At 45.7% G+C, this 16424-nt stretch overlaps 1 protein-coding gene across 1 annotated transcript in view; it reads left to right on the top strand.

Moving 5' to 3' along the window:
• Window positions 1-16424, top strand: part of LOC142249445 (septin-2A) — a 146816-nt gene that overhangs the window by 24008 nt on the left and 106384 nt on the right. Inside the window, exons 3-5 of the mRNA XM_075321109.1 lie at window positions 3294-3393; window positions 5407-5493; window positions 10918-11041. Of these exons, the coding sequence (XP_075177224.1) occupies window positions 3294-3393; window positions 5407-5493; window positions 10918-11041 (311 nt within the window). The remainder of the gene's footprint in view (window positions 1-3293; window positions 3394-5406; window positions 5494-10917; window positions 11042-16424) is intronic.

Below are 16424 nucleotides of genomic sequence, written 5' to 3'. Positions count from 1 at the left end.
CTGGGTTGCTTACTGTAGTTTCAATAAAATCACTGTTTTGTTAGTGAGAGCTGATCACTAGAGGACTAGTAAACTGCTGCCAGGTAGTCCTCCATATTCATGAGCTCTGTAACCCTGCCTCCACCACTGATTGACAGCTTTCTGTGTGCACTGTACAAGGACCGAAAGATGCCAATCAGTGGTGTGTGTGAGACATAGCTCAGGCATTGAGATAACCGCTAGATCTGTATTTTGGCTCTTGTCCCTAAGGCTAGTTTCACACTTGCGTTGGACGGGATCCGTAGCATTGCGTTGTGTGACGCATGCAACGGATGCGTTGCATATAGTGGTACAACGCATGCTACAGATCGTACAAAATAACGCAATCCGTTGTAGTTTTTTTTTTTTTCCTTGTCTTTACACATCTGAGCATGCGCAGTTGTGTAAAGACAGCTGCGTTAACGGAATCCGTCAAATGACGCATTCTAACGGAATCCGCCACCATAGGCGTCCATTATAAAAACAACGGACGCCTAACGGATTCCTGCATGTTGCGTTTTTTTGACACTCCGCCAAGCGCAGAAAAACGTTACATGCTGCGTTCCATCCGCCCGACGCAGCGTCAAAATAACGACGCTGCGTCGTCCAGCGGATGCAACGCAGACACTTGCGTTACAGTGCGTCGTCCATACAAGTCTATGGAGAATAGCGCAGTGCGTTAACGGACTGCGCTATTCTCCATAGTGACGGAATGCGCTGAACGCAAGTGTGAAACTAGCCTAAGTTCATGCCCTCCATTGATTCTCTGACCAGTTTCTCTGTGGCTCCTCTATTCTGCTCACACCTGGTATCTTTCATGTGCATTAAAGGTGTACACATTTTCAAGACCTACAGCAATGCTGACTCAGTTCTTTGTGGTCTGTGTGCTCCACTAATCCTTTACTTCCCTATCCCCAAACACCAGCACGCCAAACAAATAACTGACCTTCGCTCTTATCTCTATAGAAAAAGGAATCTGGCACTCGATAGTGTGAAAAATACTACACTTGATCCTAGTAGCCAAAAGAGTAGTATTTTTCACACTGTCGAGTGCCAGATTCTTTTTTTCTATATGGACATGGAGTGGCATCCTATCTGAGCATCGGTCATAACCCCATAAGTGCCGTATTCGTATTTTGTTACCTTCCCTCTTATCTCCCCATCTGACTCATCTGTTGACCTTCTCCAAAACATCAGATCCATCCTTCTAAAGGCCCAGTCACACTAAACAACTTACCAGCGATCCCAACAACGATCCAACCTGATAGGGATCGCTGGTAAGTTGCTAGGAGGTTGCTGGTGAGATGTCACACTGCGACGCTCCAGCGATCCCACCAGCAACCTGACCTGGCAGGGATCGCTGGAGCGTGGCTACACGAGTTGCTGGTGAGCTCACCAGCAACCAGTGACCAGCCCCCAGCGCCGCGTGGAAGATGCTGCGCTTGGTAACTCAGGTAAATATCGGGTAACCAACCCGATATTTACCTTGGTTACCAGCGCACGCAGCTACACGTGCAGAGAGCAGGGAGCAGCGCACACCGCTTAGCGCTGGCTCCCTGCTCTACTAGTTACAGCACACATCGGGTTAATTACCCGATGTGTACTGAAGCTAAATGTGCACAGAGCAGGGAGCAGCGCACACCGCTTAGCGCTGGCTCCTTGCTCTCCTAGTTACAGTACACATGGGGTTAATTACCGATGTGTGCTGCAGCTACATGTGCACAGAGCAGGAGCCGGCACTGACAGTGCGAGCGGCGGAGGCTGGTAACGAAGGTAAATATATTTATATATGGCATAGGATTTAGATACAATTTTGCACTGTGCACTTTGTCATATATTAGGGATTGACTTTTTAAGTGATCTTGGCATTATGCACTTTATTTTCCTAGTAAAACCGCTGCTATAATTTATGGGACATTTTTTCCTGCCTAATATTTATATGGATTTGTAAAATATTTATTTTAATTGTTGAATAAAAATAATAATTTTAATACTATTTGCACCATCATTCCCTTTATTTATTTAATTCTAACAAATTTTTTATCTGAAGGTATTTTTGATATTTATGGTGTGGAGTGGGTCTTTTCCTTACTAATAATGCACCCCAATCCCACTTCTACTTCCCTTAACCTATTTTCCCCTCTTTAGACGTGCACTCTGTGTATATCTACTCTCCCTCCAAGTGGCCATCATATACCAACCACTGTGCCCGGCAAGTGTCTTATTGACCACTTGTCCACCCGGCTTCTATACTTTCTCTATGCTGACATTTCTACATTCATTATGGGTGACTTCAACATCCCCACTGACTCCCGCCAGTACCCAGCTTCCAAACTGCTGTCATATGCGTCATTCTTTGGTCATACACAATGGTCCTTCACAGTCACACAGACAGTCATATATTAGACCTTATCTTCACTCTCCTCTGCTCCCTATCTAACCTTAATTTTCCCCCTATCTGACCTTCACCTACTTACTCCTCTTTTTTCCCCTTTGCTGCCCTTCTTGTCCAGCAATTGGCATACCCCAGAGAAACCTTGCACACCTAGACATTCACACACTCTCTAACTCTGTTCTATCACTGTCCTCCATATCTTCACTTCATGACATTCAGTGCCACCGTTTTCTACAATGTTACACTCATCAGCTATTGACTTAGTTGCCCAATTCCATTGGAATCAATATCTCTGCCCCTACATTATGTCCCAGGTTAGGTGGCAAAAACCTGGTGACAGATTCCCTTTAAATCTTTCTGAGGCTGTGGTAATTGTAATAATCTATTACCACAGTAGTAGAAACCTTACATTTGTTTTGTTCTTATTGTCTGAAGCAGTGTAAGGCTATGTGCACACGCTGCATTTTTATGACGCTGCGTTTTTGTGCGTTTTTGGCTGAAAAAAATGCACAAAACCGCACCCGCGGCAAAAAACGCATGCGTTTTTACCGTGTTTTGGTGCGTTTTTGGCTGTGTTTTGCTGCGTTTTTCCAATGCACTGCGTGGTGGGAAAACGCAGGAAAGAATTGACATGTCCATTTTTATTTTTTAAGCTCAAAAACGCAGCTTAAAAAAAAAAGAAGCTGTGTGCGGACAGCAAAAATGAAAACTCATAGACTTTGCTGGGGAAGGAAAGTCATGCAATTTTGAGCCCAAAAACGCACCCAACAAACGCGGAAAAAACGCCGGAAAAAAATGCACTGTGTGCACATAGCCCAAGACTTTATTGGTTACAAATCTGCAGATGCCGGTCTTCCATCTAACACTGTTATTTTCCCAGTTTTCAGACTCTGCCGGCTATGTAGGATTTGCTAACTTGCCCAACCAGGTTCATAGGAAATCTGTAAAGAAAGGTTTTGAATTTACCCTTATGGTAGTTGGTAAGTTGAGTAACATTTTAATTTATTTTGTTTTCTAGATTTGCTGTAATTCTGACCTTCTCATTGACCTTTTAGGCTGCTTTGTACCCACCCTGCCCAATTTTAGCATCATTCATGTATAAATATAGCTACAGTGGTAGTTAAAAATGAAGGGAGGTTCATTTTAATTGTTAGATTTGCAAATAGACTAAAGGGGGCTTTACACGCTACGATATCGTTAATGTTTTATCGTCGGGGTCACGTTGTTAGTGACGCACATCCGGCGTCATTAACGATATCGCAGCGTGTGATACTTGCCAGCGACCTTAAGCGACCTCAAAAATGGTGAAAATCGTTCACCATGGAGAGGTCGTCCCAAAACCAAAAATCGGTAATAGTTGATTATCGATGTTGTTCGTCGCTCCTGCGGCAGCACACATCGCTATGTGTGACACCGCAGGAGCGAGGAACCTCACCTTACCTGCCGCCGGCCGCTATGCGGAAGGAAGGAGGTGGGCGGGATGTTGTGTCTCCCGCTCATCTCCGCCCCTCCGCTTTGATTGGCTGGCCGCTTAGTGACGTTGCGGTGACGTCGCTGTGATGCGAAACGCACCTCCCCCTTGAGGGAGGGATTGTTCGGCGGTCACAGCGACGCCGCCGACCAGGTAAGTGCGTGTGACGCTGCAGTAGCGATAATGTTCGCTACGGCAGTGAACACATGATATCGCACACACGACGGGGGCGGGTGCTATCACGCTCAATATCGCTAGCAATTGCTAGCGATGTCGTAGCGTGTAAAGCCCCCTTAATTGTCTGTCCTTTTTCCTTGTTCATTTTATTGACCACTCGTAAAGGAAATTTGACAGCTTAGGTGTGCTGGGCAAGCTATGGGCAGCATGTTATATTGTGGGAGATGCTGAGCAGATTGATACATAGCGGTAGATCATTGGGATAACGATATTCATTTCCATCGCTACTCATTTTATAGTTAGAAGTCCAGTAGGTGGTTCTACTTCAAGATTCATATCTGTCGGTTTGCACACATGGAAGGCCAATAATCACTGATTAGGACCCTCCACTGGACTCCTACCTATTGGATAAGCAGAGGTTTAAAGGGAACTTGTCAGGTCTCCTATGCCCTCCAACCCAGCAGCATTCATATCTATATGCCCAAATTCACTCGCCAACCAGCCCTGTATAACGCTATTCACGAACATGAATGTTTAAAAAAAACTACTTATAAACCTTGCATTCCATATGCTGATTAGATTGACTAGTCGCAGGGGCGTTGTTTCCCCAGACTAGTCTGCCCTCCTTCCTTATCACCTCCCGGTGGGTATGATCATATGATTTCCATGCCCTGGCGTCACCACCAGCTGCTCGAAATCTTGCGCATGCGAGTGGCTCATTTTGGCCTCGTCACAGTGTCTTTTGAAGTCGAGTGTACACTTCCTGGCTTTATTAGGCGCATGACCGGAAGTTCAGGAGACATCTATGTGAGCCATCTTCTGAACTTCCGGTCATGCGCAGTGTGCCTTATGAAGCCGGGAAGCGTCCACCTTTCTTTTGAGGCGCACTGACATGGTCGAAATGAGCTGAGATTTCCAGGAGCTGGCATTGACACCCATAGAGGCATGACGACATGGATAGAGTGCTGACTAATCTGGGCAATAATTAACATAGGAAAGTGAGATTTATAAGTAGTTTTTTCAAATATTCATAATAGTGAATAACGTTATACAAGGGTGGTTAGGCAAGGAATTTCGGTATACTGGTTACATTACTGCTGGGGTGGAGGGAATAGGGGATCTGACAGGTTCCCTTTAAATTAGTAAATACAAGTTATACTGAATCTGAATATTTCCCAGAAATCCTACATATTAATGTGGCCAGCACTTTCAGCTGTATACCAGGCTCCCTCCAGATAGCAGTATATATAGAACCCTTCAGGTTGTTTTTCAGCATTCATATAGTTTCATGCTGTATTATATATGGCAATGTATGTTTACATGGAAAACCCATCTTTTCTTGCAGGAGAGTCAGGACTGGGGAAATCTACTTTGATCAACAGTTTGTTCCTTACTGACCTGTATCCTGAGCGATATATACCGGGAGCTGCAGGTACATGCTGACACATTTCCCCCCCTGGATACTCTATCTACCGGTCCTTCCCTGATTTGGCATCCACTATACTTTTACATTTGTGCCTCTTACTACTTTTACCTTTTCTGTAATGTCTTTAATACATTTTCATATTGTGTACATTTCCCTTACACTAACATTTACTATGTTAGCAGTATAACAACTGTACCGTGTTTTTGTCTAACGGATAAATATTAACTACTAACTGCCAAAGAATGAAGTTATAGTAAATGCTCCTTTTACACAGATAAAACATTTAATATTTTATTACATTTTTTAAATTCTTCCCATGACTGGATGGTATTTTTGCATGTAATAATTTTGGACAGTGCTCAGCTATTTCAGGCAGCCTCATAGAAGTTAAAGGGAACCGGTCAACAGATTTTGGCCTTCTAAATTAAAACTAGCACCTTAAGCAGCGCCTCTGCTGCATTCCGTGAAGGTGCACATTACCCCCTGACCCCTCTGTAGACCCTAAAAATACCTTTCATAAAATCTTCCACCCTGTATGTATATTATCTGGTTGGGTCCAATCTGTGCCTCCTTTTCCCGCTTTCGCTGTCCTCCTGAGCTGATTGACGTGGATGACGTTTAGGACGTCATCCATGTAGGCGGGCAAAATCTCCATATTCCTGGCTCTTGCAGGCTCACTTCACACTACCCTATTGTGGTCAGAGCCGAAAATATACAGTACAGACTAAGGCTATGTGCCCACGCTGCGGAAAATGCGCGGAATTTGCTGCGGATTTTTTGCGGAAATTCTGCGGATTTTTCAAAAATCTGCAGCACAGCTACTCCCCAGCCATTTCTATGGCATTTGGGAACTGCTGTGCCCACGCTGCGGATTTTTCCGTAGCGGAAATAATGCGGATTTCCCTGCGGAAAAATCAGCAGCATGTCAATTATTCCTGCGGATTTCTCCGCAGGGTCCCATATACTTACCTGCCTCACCGGAGTCACTTTCTCCGTCCGGTGTACAGGAGCGCGGTGAATCCAGGTACAGCAAGGAAGAGGTGGGCGGGGCCTGCACGAGCTCCGGTCATGTGACAGCCGGAGCTAGTTCAGAACCGCCCACCTTCTCCTGCAGACGCTGACAGAGTGACACGGCCGCCGAAAAGCGAGGTGCTGCATGATGGAGGGAAGTATGAACGCCCCGATCACTCAGCACTTGTTCTGCATTGAGGATGCAGTGCCGAAGCCATGGTACTGTATCCTCAATGCAGAATGCCCGCAGCATATCCGCAGGACATTCCGCAGCATGGAAACAGACAGAAGTTGTGGTGCGGTTTCCTGGGAGCTCCTGCGGAATGTCCTGCGGATAGCCTAAAAGATTGGACACACCTTCTCATCTCTAGAACAACTGTTAAGAGGAGACTTTGTGCAGCAGGCCTTCATGGTAAAATAGCTGCTAGGAAACCACTGCTAAGGACAGACAACAAGCAGAAGAGACTTGTTTTGGCTAAAGAACACAAGGAATGGACATTAGACCAGTGGAAATCTGTGCTTTGGTCTGATGAGTCCAAATTTGAGATCTTTGGATCCAACCACTGTGTCTTTGTAGAAAAGGTGAACGGATGGACTCTACATGGCTGTTTCCCACCGTGAAGCATGGAAGAGGAGGTGTGATGGTGTGGGGGTGCTTTGTTGGTGACACTTTTGGGGATTTATTCAAAATTGAAGGCATACAGAACAAGCATGGCTACCACAGCATCTTGCAGCGGCACGCTATTCCATCCGGTTTGCGTTTAGTTGGACCATCATTTGTTTTTCAACGGGACAATGACTCCAAACACACCTCCAGGCTGTGTAAGGGCTATTTGACTAAGAAAGAGAGTCATGGGATGCTACGCCAGATGACCTGGCCTCCCCAGTCACCAGACCTGAACCCAATCGAGATGGTTTGGGGGTGAGCTGGACCGCAGAGTGAAGGCAAAAGGGCCAACAAGTGCTAAGCATCTCTAGGAACTCCTTCAAGACTGTTGGAAAACCATTTCCGGTGACTACCTCTTGAAGTTCATCAAGAGAATGCCAAGAGTGTAATCAAAGTAATCAAGGCAAAAGGTGGCTACTTTGAAGAACCTAGAATATAAGACATATTTTCAGTTGTCTCACACTTTAAGTATTTAATTCCACATGTTTTAATTCATAGTTTTGATGCCTTCAATGTGAATCTACAATTTTCTGAGTCCTGAAAATAAAGAAAACTCTTTGAATGAGAAGATGCGTCCAAACTTTTGGTCTGTACTGCAGGTTTGAGATTTTTCGTCGATGTGGATTAAGCCGGTGATGTCATCCACACCGCCAGGCAAAATCTCGCGCCAGCGCAGAGCACTCGCTGGGTCACACAGGTACATCTATGTTTTCGGCTCTGTCTGCAATAGGGCAGAGCAAAGTGCGCCTGCGCAAGCTGGGAATATGTTTGTGCAGGCGAGGATTTTGCCCACCTACGTGGATAGTGTCCACTGCGTCAATCAGCTCAGGAGGACAGCGAAAAGAGGGACAGCATGGAACAGAATAGGACGTTCACCGGACGAGACAATTTACATAGCGGGCGGGAGATTTTATAAAGGCATTTTTGGGTTCTACAGGGGAGTCAGGGGGTAACGTGCACCTTCATGGAATGCTGCACAGGTGCTGCTTAAGGTGCTAGTTTTAGTTTAGAAGGCCAAAATTTGGTTGACAGGTTCCCTTTAAGAATGTGCACCTCCGCTCTATTCAAGATGGTGCACATTCCCAGTATCCAGAGCCCTTTCTGACTGCTCAGACCCCCAGTGACTTGAGGAATCAGTGAGCTATCTTCTATTCCAGTGCTTCTCATACTGTGAGGCAGGACTCTCTACTAAGACGGAGGCCATTCCAGAGGAGGCAGTTTTCATTGAAGTGAATATAAACGGCACAGTCCTCTTATGGTTTAATGTAAACTCTTATTTAACAACCCAACTCATTTTGTTCTTATTATAATTTTTATATTGGGTTGAGACAAAGGAATCTTGAGAATTATTTTTTTAATTTTAGCATGGACTTCCCCATTTAATGAGACCTAGACATCATCCGGGTCTGTCTGATAAACCATAGCATTCATTTGGTCAGTCTGGTGCAGCCCAGTAGAAGTTTTAGAAGCTCTGTTCTACCCTATTGATAGGATAAAACGTAGGATTCACATTGGCCTTGGAGAAAGTAACTGCTATACAAGGGGGCACAATTGGCGAAGAAACAATCTGATGTCCTATTAATTAGACAAAATCAGTTGGCCTTCGGAGGATGACCTTGGGAACTGATCTGGTCAGCAGTATCTATCCACACCATATTTCAGATCCAGTGAAAGAGGTCCTGGACAACCCCCTTTATATACCAGTTGTGCATCCAATTCTTCTTGCTATCTTTCGCTTTGTTTCTTTTTGAGACAGTTTGAAACTCTTAGGTACGTATTTCTGGATCTATATACGAGTTTGTAATATAAGTGATAAAGTTAACCAGTCATGTCGGATTACACTATTAATTTGTAGATATCGGGTTAATCTGCAGGTGTTATGAAGGTGCATGACGGACTGTTCTAAAAGTGTGGCACATGGGAGAAAATTAACTTTTTCTCCTGGGAGCTGCCAGCTTTCAGTCATCAGGTGTGTTGGCGCAGCTACAGTCACCGTCTGTAAACACACCCTGGGACTTGATTGACAGCCAACTCTACACTGTTGCAGTGCAAAGCCGGCTGTCAGTCAAAGCTGCGGGATGTGCATACAGTCGCCACGCTCAGTGCTGTGAGAGTAGTTGCTTTCTCCCGGGTACCGCACTTTCAATATGGCTGCTAAGCACCTTCCCAACGTCATTATGTTGATTAACCTCTTAGCCACTGGTTAATAGCATTATCAAACATGAAAGTGCCCTTTTTTAAGCTGTTTGCGGTGCAAAATATATAGTATGTCACAAAAGTGAGTACACCCCTAACATTGTTGTATATATGTTATGTCTTTTAATGGGACAACACTGAAGATATGACTCTTTGATACAATGTGAAGTAGTCAGTGTACAGCTTGTATAACAGTGTAATTTTTGTGTGTCTTCTAAATAACTCACTTAGAACTCCACAGGAGCCACTGGAATCCTCTTCCATTGCTCCATAATGACGGCATTGGTGAATATTAGAGACCTTGCGCTGCTCTACCTTCCGTTTGAAGATCCCCCAGAGATGCTCAATATGGTTTATGTTTAGAGACATGCTTTGCCAGCCCAACACCTCAGTTTCTTTAGTAAAGCAATGGTAATCTTATAGATGTTTGGGGTTGTTATGATGTTGGAATACTGTGGACCAGTTTCTGAAGGGAGGGGATCATGTTCTGCTTTAGTATGTCACAGTACCTGTTGGTATTCATGGTTCACTCAATGAACTTTAGCTCCCCACAGCCGTCAGCACTCATGCAGCCCCAAACCATGACACTCCCACCACCATGCTTGACTGTAGGCAAGACACACTTGTTTTGTGCTCCTCACCTGGTTGCCACCACATATGCATGACACACATGAACCAAATACGTTTATCTTGGTATCATCAGTCCACAAGACGTGGTTAGAGTAATCCATATCCTTAGTTTGCTTGTCTTAATCAAACTGTTTTCAGGCTTTCTTGTGCTTCATGTTTAGAAGAGGCTTCCTTCTGAGATAACAGCCATTCAGACCAATTTGTTGCAATGTGCTGCATATGGTCTGGGCACTGACATACTGACCCCCCCACCCCCACCCCTGGTGTGACAGCACTCATACGTCTATTTTGAAAAGACAACTTTTTGAAGTTGAGTATGTGCACTTAACTCTTTGGGTCGATCATGGTAAGGCCTGTTCTGAGTGGAACCTGTCTTGTTACACTGCTGTATGGTCTTGGCCACCGTGCTGCAGCTCAGTTTCATGGTATTGGCAATCTTTTATATAGCCTTGGCCATCTTTATCTAGATCAACAATTCTTTTTGTTCAGATCCCCAGAGAATTCTTGGCCATGAGGAGCCATGTTGAACTTCCAGTGACCAGTATGAGAGTATGGGAGCGATAACAAATTTACCACACCTGATCCCCATTCACATCTGAGACTATGTAATACTAATGAGTCATGTGGCACCGGTGAGGGAAAAATGGCTAATTTAAGCTGTTTGGCCATTTTCACTTGGGGTGTACTTACTTTTGTTGCTAGTGGTTTTGACATGAATGGCTGTGTTGTTATTTAGAGGGCACCAAATTTACACTGTTATACAAGCTGTACACTTACTACATTGCATTGTATCAAAGTGTCATATCTTCAGTGTAAAGATATAATAAAATATTTACAAACATGTGAGGGGTGTACTTATTTTGTGCTATACTGTAGTTAGTTGCCCATACAGTAAATGACATTTAATCTGTTTATTTATTTGCTAGAGAAAATTGAAAGAATGGTTCAGATTGAAGCTTCAACTGTGGAGATTGAGGAACGTGGAGTGAAGCTTCGCTTAACTGTTGTAGACACTCCAGGCTATGGGGATGCCATTAACAGCCAAGATTGGTAAGTTAAGATTGACTAGATGTTTCTTACATGCTTCATATTGTCTTAGACGGCCACTGTCCAAATGGCATTTTAGGGCTTGCAATTGTCAGAGTGGCCCGCTACTGCTCTATAAATGTCTTTATTCAAGTGGTTGAAGCTGAGCTGTAGTGAGAACACCTAATGGGAAGAGTGGCACTATTTCTAGAAGTGAAACGTTATTGTTTCTTACCATGATCAAACCCCCTTTAAAGCACCACTCCAGCTTTTTTTTATATAGAAGTCCCCTGCACCCTGTCTTATACTCACCTGCTGCCATCTTCATCTTTTTCCAGCAGCACACTGGTCAGTCTCCGGCGATTTGTGACCTTCCGACAGCTCCAGTGTTTCAAGGTCACTGGAGGTCACAACTCGATACATGTCTATGAGAGCCTTGTTCAGGCCCTCATAGTTTGCATTGAAAGCTTGTGACGTAACTTCTGACTTCTGGCCAGTCAGAAGTTATGGGCACAAGATGGCACCGCGGGACTAGAGCGGCGCCAAAAAAGGATGAAAATGCTGGAGGGGAAGTATAAGACGGGGCAGAGGACTAAGGGGTACTTCTCACATAGCGAGATCGCTGCTGAGTCACGGTTTTTGTGACGCACCAGTGACCTCATTAGCGATCTCGCTGTGTGTGACACTGAGCAGCGATCTGGCCCCTGCTGTGAAATCGCTGCTCGTTACACACAGTGCTGGTAAATTTTTTGGACGTTGCTCTCCCGCTGTGAAGCACACATCTCTGTGTTTGACAGCGAGAGAGCAACGATCTGAATGTGCAGGGAGCTGGCTTCTGGCAGCCTGCGGTAAGCTTTAACCAAGGTAAATATCAGGTAACCAAGCGAAGCCCTTTGCTTGGTTACCCGATATTTACCTTGGTTACTAGCGTATGCCACTCTCAGGCTGCCAGTGCCGGCTCCCTGCACACGTAGCCAGAGTACACATCGGGTAAATAAGCAAAGCGGTTTGCTTATTAACCCGATGTGTACTCTGGCTACGAGTGCAGGTAGCCAGCGCTAAGCGGTGCGTGCTGGTAACCAAGGTAAATATCGGGTAACCAAGCAAAGTGCTTTGCTTGGTTACCCGATATTTACCTTAGTTACCAAGCGCAGCATCGCTTCCACGCGTTGCTGGGGGCTGGTCACTGGTCGCTGGTGAGATCTGCCTGATTGACAGCTCACCAGCGACCATGTAGTGACGCACCAGCGATCCTGGCCAGGTTAGATCGCTGGAGCGTCGCTAAAGTGTGATTGTACCCTTAGATGTAAAGCACCACTCCAGTGCTGAAATAAAACCACAGCTGTGGTGCTTTAAGGATTCTTATCTCAATCTAGATATAGCAACTCACACGCTTTTCTTTGTGACATTGTTTTTATACCTTTGCAACTTTTTTTTACACAGTCACCACATATCACATATCTTTTTACCTATTCTCTGTAAAGTATATGCGGTATGGTATAAGCGAGTGTCCTCTCTGCTACCTTGCAGAATGTAAAGAGCTTTTAATTTCACCAGTCCTTCAACATGGCACTGAAAAAAGCGCAAAGCTGTGTGTCAATGGGAGTAAGGGTTAATTGTGGTGACTGGCTTGCAGTGGGTAGCGATGTGCAGGAGTCCCCCCTTTCCTTCCGTTGTCGTCTTGCCCCTACAGGAGCTCCGGCCAGATTATTGTGTTTCAAGCGGTTCTTCCTGTTGATTGTGCGCTAATTCATCTTGTTTATTCCATTGAAATGTTTCTGGCTGCCTTACTTGGATCCTTGTGACAGGTCACGGGCATCAGCCGGAGTATAAAATCTGGAGCCACTATGTGGATCGCTTATCGCCAGTTTTCTTCTGGAACATTTGTTGCTTTTTTTTTTTTTTTAAAAAAAAAAAGTAAAATTCATTAAATGTAATCTGATTTAAGGGCGTGGGATTTAGGCTTAGGTCCACTGGTATTTGGGAAGTAGGAATCCTGATCAGCCTGCAGCCAAGATGATGGATTATATAGCTTTATTTATGGCATTACTGACAACAGGGGGAATTGTAGTGTTTCAGTGTTTTGTTTTTAAAGGACAGACTGTGTGTGTTGTGGATATTCTCTGCAGCTCAAGCATGAAATGTCAGTACACTGGTACTGGGAAGCACGCCGGGGGTTCTGCGCTGGGGAGCACGCCCGGGGGTTCTGCGCTGGGGAGCACGCCCGGGGGTTCTGCGCTGGGGAGCACGCCGGGGGTTCTGCGCTGGGGAGCACGCCGGGGGTTCTGCGCTGGGGAGCACGCCGGGGGTTCTGCGCTGGGAAACACGCCGGGGGTTCTGCGCTGGGAAACACGCCGGGGGTTCTGCGCTGGGAAACACGCCGGGCGTTCTGCGCTGGGAAACACACCGGGCGTTCTGCGCTGGAAATCCACTGTATTTTCATTCCATACGAACGTGCCCTAAAGGAAATATTGATACGCTCTTTGACTTTTATTAACTTCTGTACTTGGCCTAAAGGGGTTGTCCACTACTGAGCAACCTAAGCTTCATCACTTCTGGATCCTAATTTAAAGGGAGTGTGACAGCACAGAATGTTCAAACCAAGTACAGGCGCTCGGTGCACCCTTGGTGTGGCTAAACGGTGTACCTTGTCAGCAGTTGTTTTCTATCTTTCTATGATTAACAGCTTTGACTTTATAGAGCCACAGAAAATCAAAGAAGTGTGGGCAGTGGAGATAGAGGGGAAAACAAATAGGTGGGAAGGTGCATTAGATGTTTGGCCACGCCATGATGCGCTGAGCTTCTGTGCATGATTTGAATAGTCGTTTTGTCCCATTAGTGTATGATCAGGTTTGTTGCGTTCTGGATGCGGCGGGTCCTGACCTATGGGGCAGTGAGTCTCCTCCGCAGGAGCTTGTGCCCACAATCCGGGTTTGGGCTGCTACAGTCTCTCTCTTCTGTTCTCCCTGTGGAGGACGCTTGCAACTCCACAGCAAAGAATTGACATGCTTGTGGCTCGGAGAGCTGTACCGCAAGTCAGTTTACACTGCCGGCTGTACACGCACAGTGGGCATGAGATTTCTATAAATCCCATCCACTGTGCTTATACTGTACAACACAGTGTTTTCTGGACGCAGCTGAAAGTGTTGCGTCCAAAACGCTGTCAACACTGATCGTAGGCATGCAGCAAGGAACACAATGCAAAAGTGTAACATCACCGTCCAAGAACAGCGGTGCGGACATAGCTGGAGCGGGGCTGCTGTGGGAGGGGAGTATCCATTATTTTTATTTAGTTTGGGGTCCTAAATTGAATGTGCAAGGGTTGTACAGTAGAGGACAATTCCTTTAACAAACGGCATGAAAATGACACATGAAACATCTGTGCAGGCATTGCTCCTTTATAGTGTATATATAGTTCTGTTTTTTGCTGGAACCTTAGTGTTTAAGGCCCATAAAATGAAATAACAAGAACACGAGTGAAGTCATCTCCTGCCACATGAGCTCACTTCCGGCTGTGTGTTTTCTTGGGATTTTGTTTCACTAAAACTGGCCATTGTATGATGGGATGGGAAGCACCTGGCCTCCGAGGGCACATCCTGTGATAACAGCTGGAGGCCTCCCACACCGAAGGGAAGAAGAAAGCTCAATCACCAAAAGTGTTCAAGAAGATCTAGAAGCAATAAACGTTACATAACCTGCGCTATCATCTACTCCTAAGGCTGCTTTCACACTACGTTTTTTTAACATGCGTCCTGAACGGTTTTTTTTTTTTTTAATGCAAAAGCGGATCCAGTGCAAATGCGTTTTCATTTCAATGCATTGCAATGGACTCGCGTCAACATGCGTTCACCTGCGTTTTGCGTGCGTTATAGTCAGGATCCAGCGACTTGCAGTTTTTTAACTTTTTTCAAAAACGCTACTTGTAGCGTTTTTGAGCGGCGTCCAAATACTGCAAATTGCTGGATCCTGACTTTACTGCATGTGAACGCTGGCATGCTGATAGACAGGATCCTGCTTGCTCTACTGAGCATGCCCAGAAGCCAGCCTCGCTCCCCCTCTGCCTCGCTCCCCCTCTGCCTCACTCCCCCTCTGCCTCACTCCCCCTCTGCCTCGCTCCCCCTCTGCCTCACTCCCCCTCTGCCTTGCTCCCCCTCTGCCTCGCTCCCCCTCCCTCTCTGCCCTCTCCCCCGCCTGAGAGCTGCGGACACTCGTAACCAAGGTAAATATCGGGTAACCAAGCAAGTTACCCGATGTTTACCTTGGTTACGAGCCTCCGCAGCTGTCAGATGCCGGCTCCCAGTCTGTCATGTTCAGTTCCACTGACTCCCGATCACATGACTCCAATGCCCGCCCAAAAACATCCAGTGACAGGATCCTGCAAAATAACACATGCGTTTGCATGCGTTTTTCTTTGGAAAAGCAGGATCCGCTTTTACAGCAAAAAAAAACGTTCATGACGCATGCTAAAAAAACTTAGTGTGAAAGCAGCCTAAGATTCTACTTTTCTAATCCTTTTTTTTTTTTTCACAATGATTATCAGCTGCAGGGTATGCACTGCAATCATTTATCAATTACAGCTCTGAGCTGTAAGAGTAATAATCTCTTCAGGTATACATCAGACTTAAGAAGGTTGGATGATACTGAAATATTTAATTTCTTTGGCATGAATGGTTTTAAAAATATATACGGAGGCATGCTCACCTTTCAACATCCAGCTCAGGCGGCTCCAAAACTGATGTCTGCTACACTTGCAAAACGCTAGGACTGCTGACCAATCACAGGAGACTAGAAAAGTGTGTCATTAGGAAAATATCCCACTGGTTGGTTGCAGCGGTGCTGGTGACTTCTGAACAGAGTAGACATGGCTTCTGGATCTGGCGCAGACATTTAGAGCAACCTGTGCCTGATCTGTGAGCGTGCTAAAAGGGGAGAAAGCCTCAGCTTATTGCTTTAAAGCGAATTTGTCAGCAGGATTTTGCTACCTCATCTGAGAGCAGCATGATGTAGACAAAGACACCCTGAATCCAACAATGTATCATTTCGCTTATTAGGTGCCATGGTCCTGACAGTATTTAGATTTCTTTGTCGCTCCTAATTGGGAGACCCAGACAATTGGGTGTATAGCTACTGCCTCCGGAGGCCACACAAAGTATTACACTTAAAAGTGTAAGGCCCCTCCCCTTCTGGCTATACACCCTCCCGTGGGATCACGGGCTCCTCAGTTTTCATGCTTTGTGCGAAGGAGGCACACATACACGCATAGCTCCACTGTTTAGTCAGCAGCAGCTGCTGACTATGTCGGATGGAAGAAAAGAGGGCCCATATAGGGCCCCCAGCATGCTCCCTTCTCACCCCACTTTTGTCGGCGGTGTTTGTTAAGGTTGAGGTACCCATTGCGGGTACAGAG

Source organism: Anomaloglossus baeobatrachus, chromosome 1 (assembly GCF_048569485.1).
Source record: "Anomaloglossus baeobatrachus isolate aAnoBae1 chromosome 1, aAnoBae1.hap1, whole genome shotgun sequence".
Lineage (NCBI taxonomy): Eukaryota > Metazoa > Chordata > Amphibia > Anura > Aromobatidae > Anomaloglossus > Anomaloglossus baeobatrachus.
The sequence above is the reverse complement of the archived record's forward strand: the minus strand, read 5'-3'. Positions and strand labels throughout refer to the sequence as shown.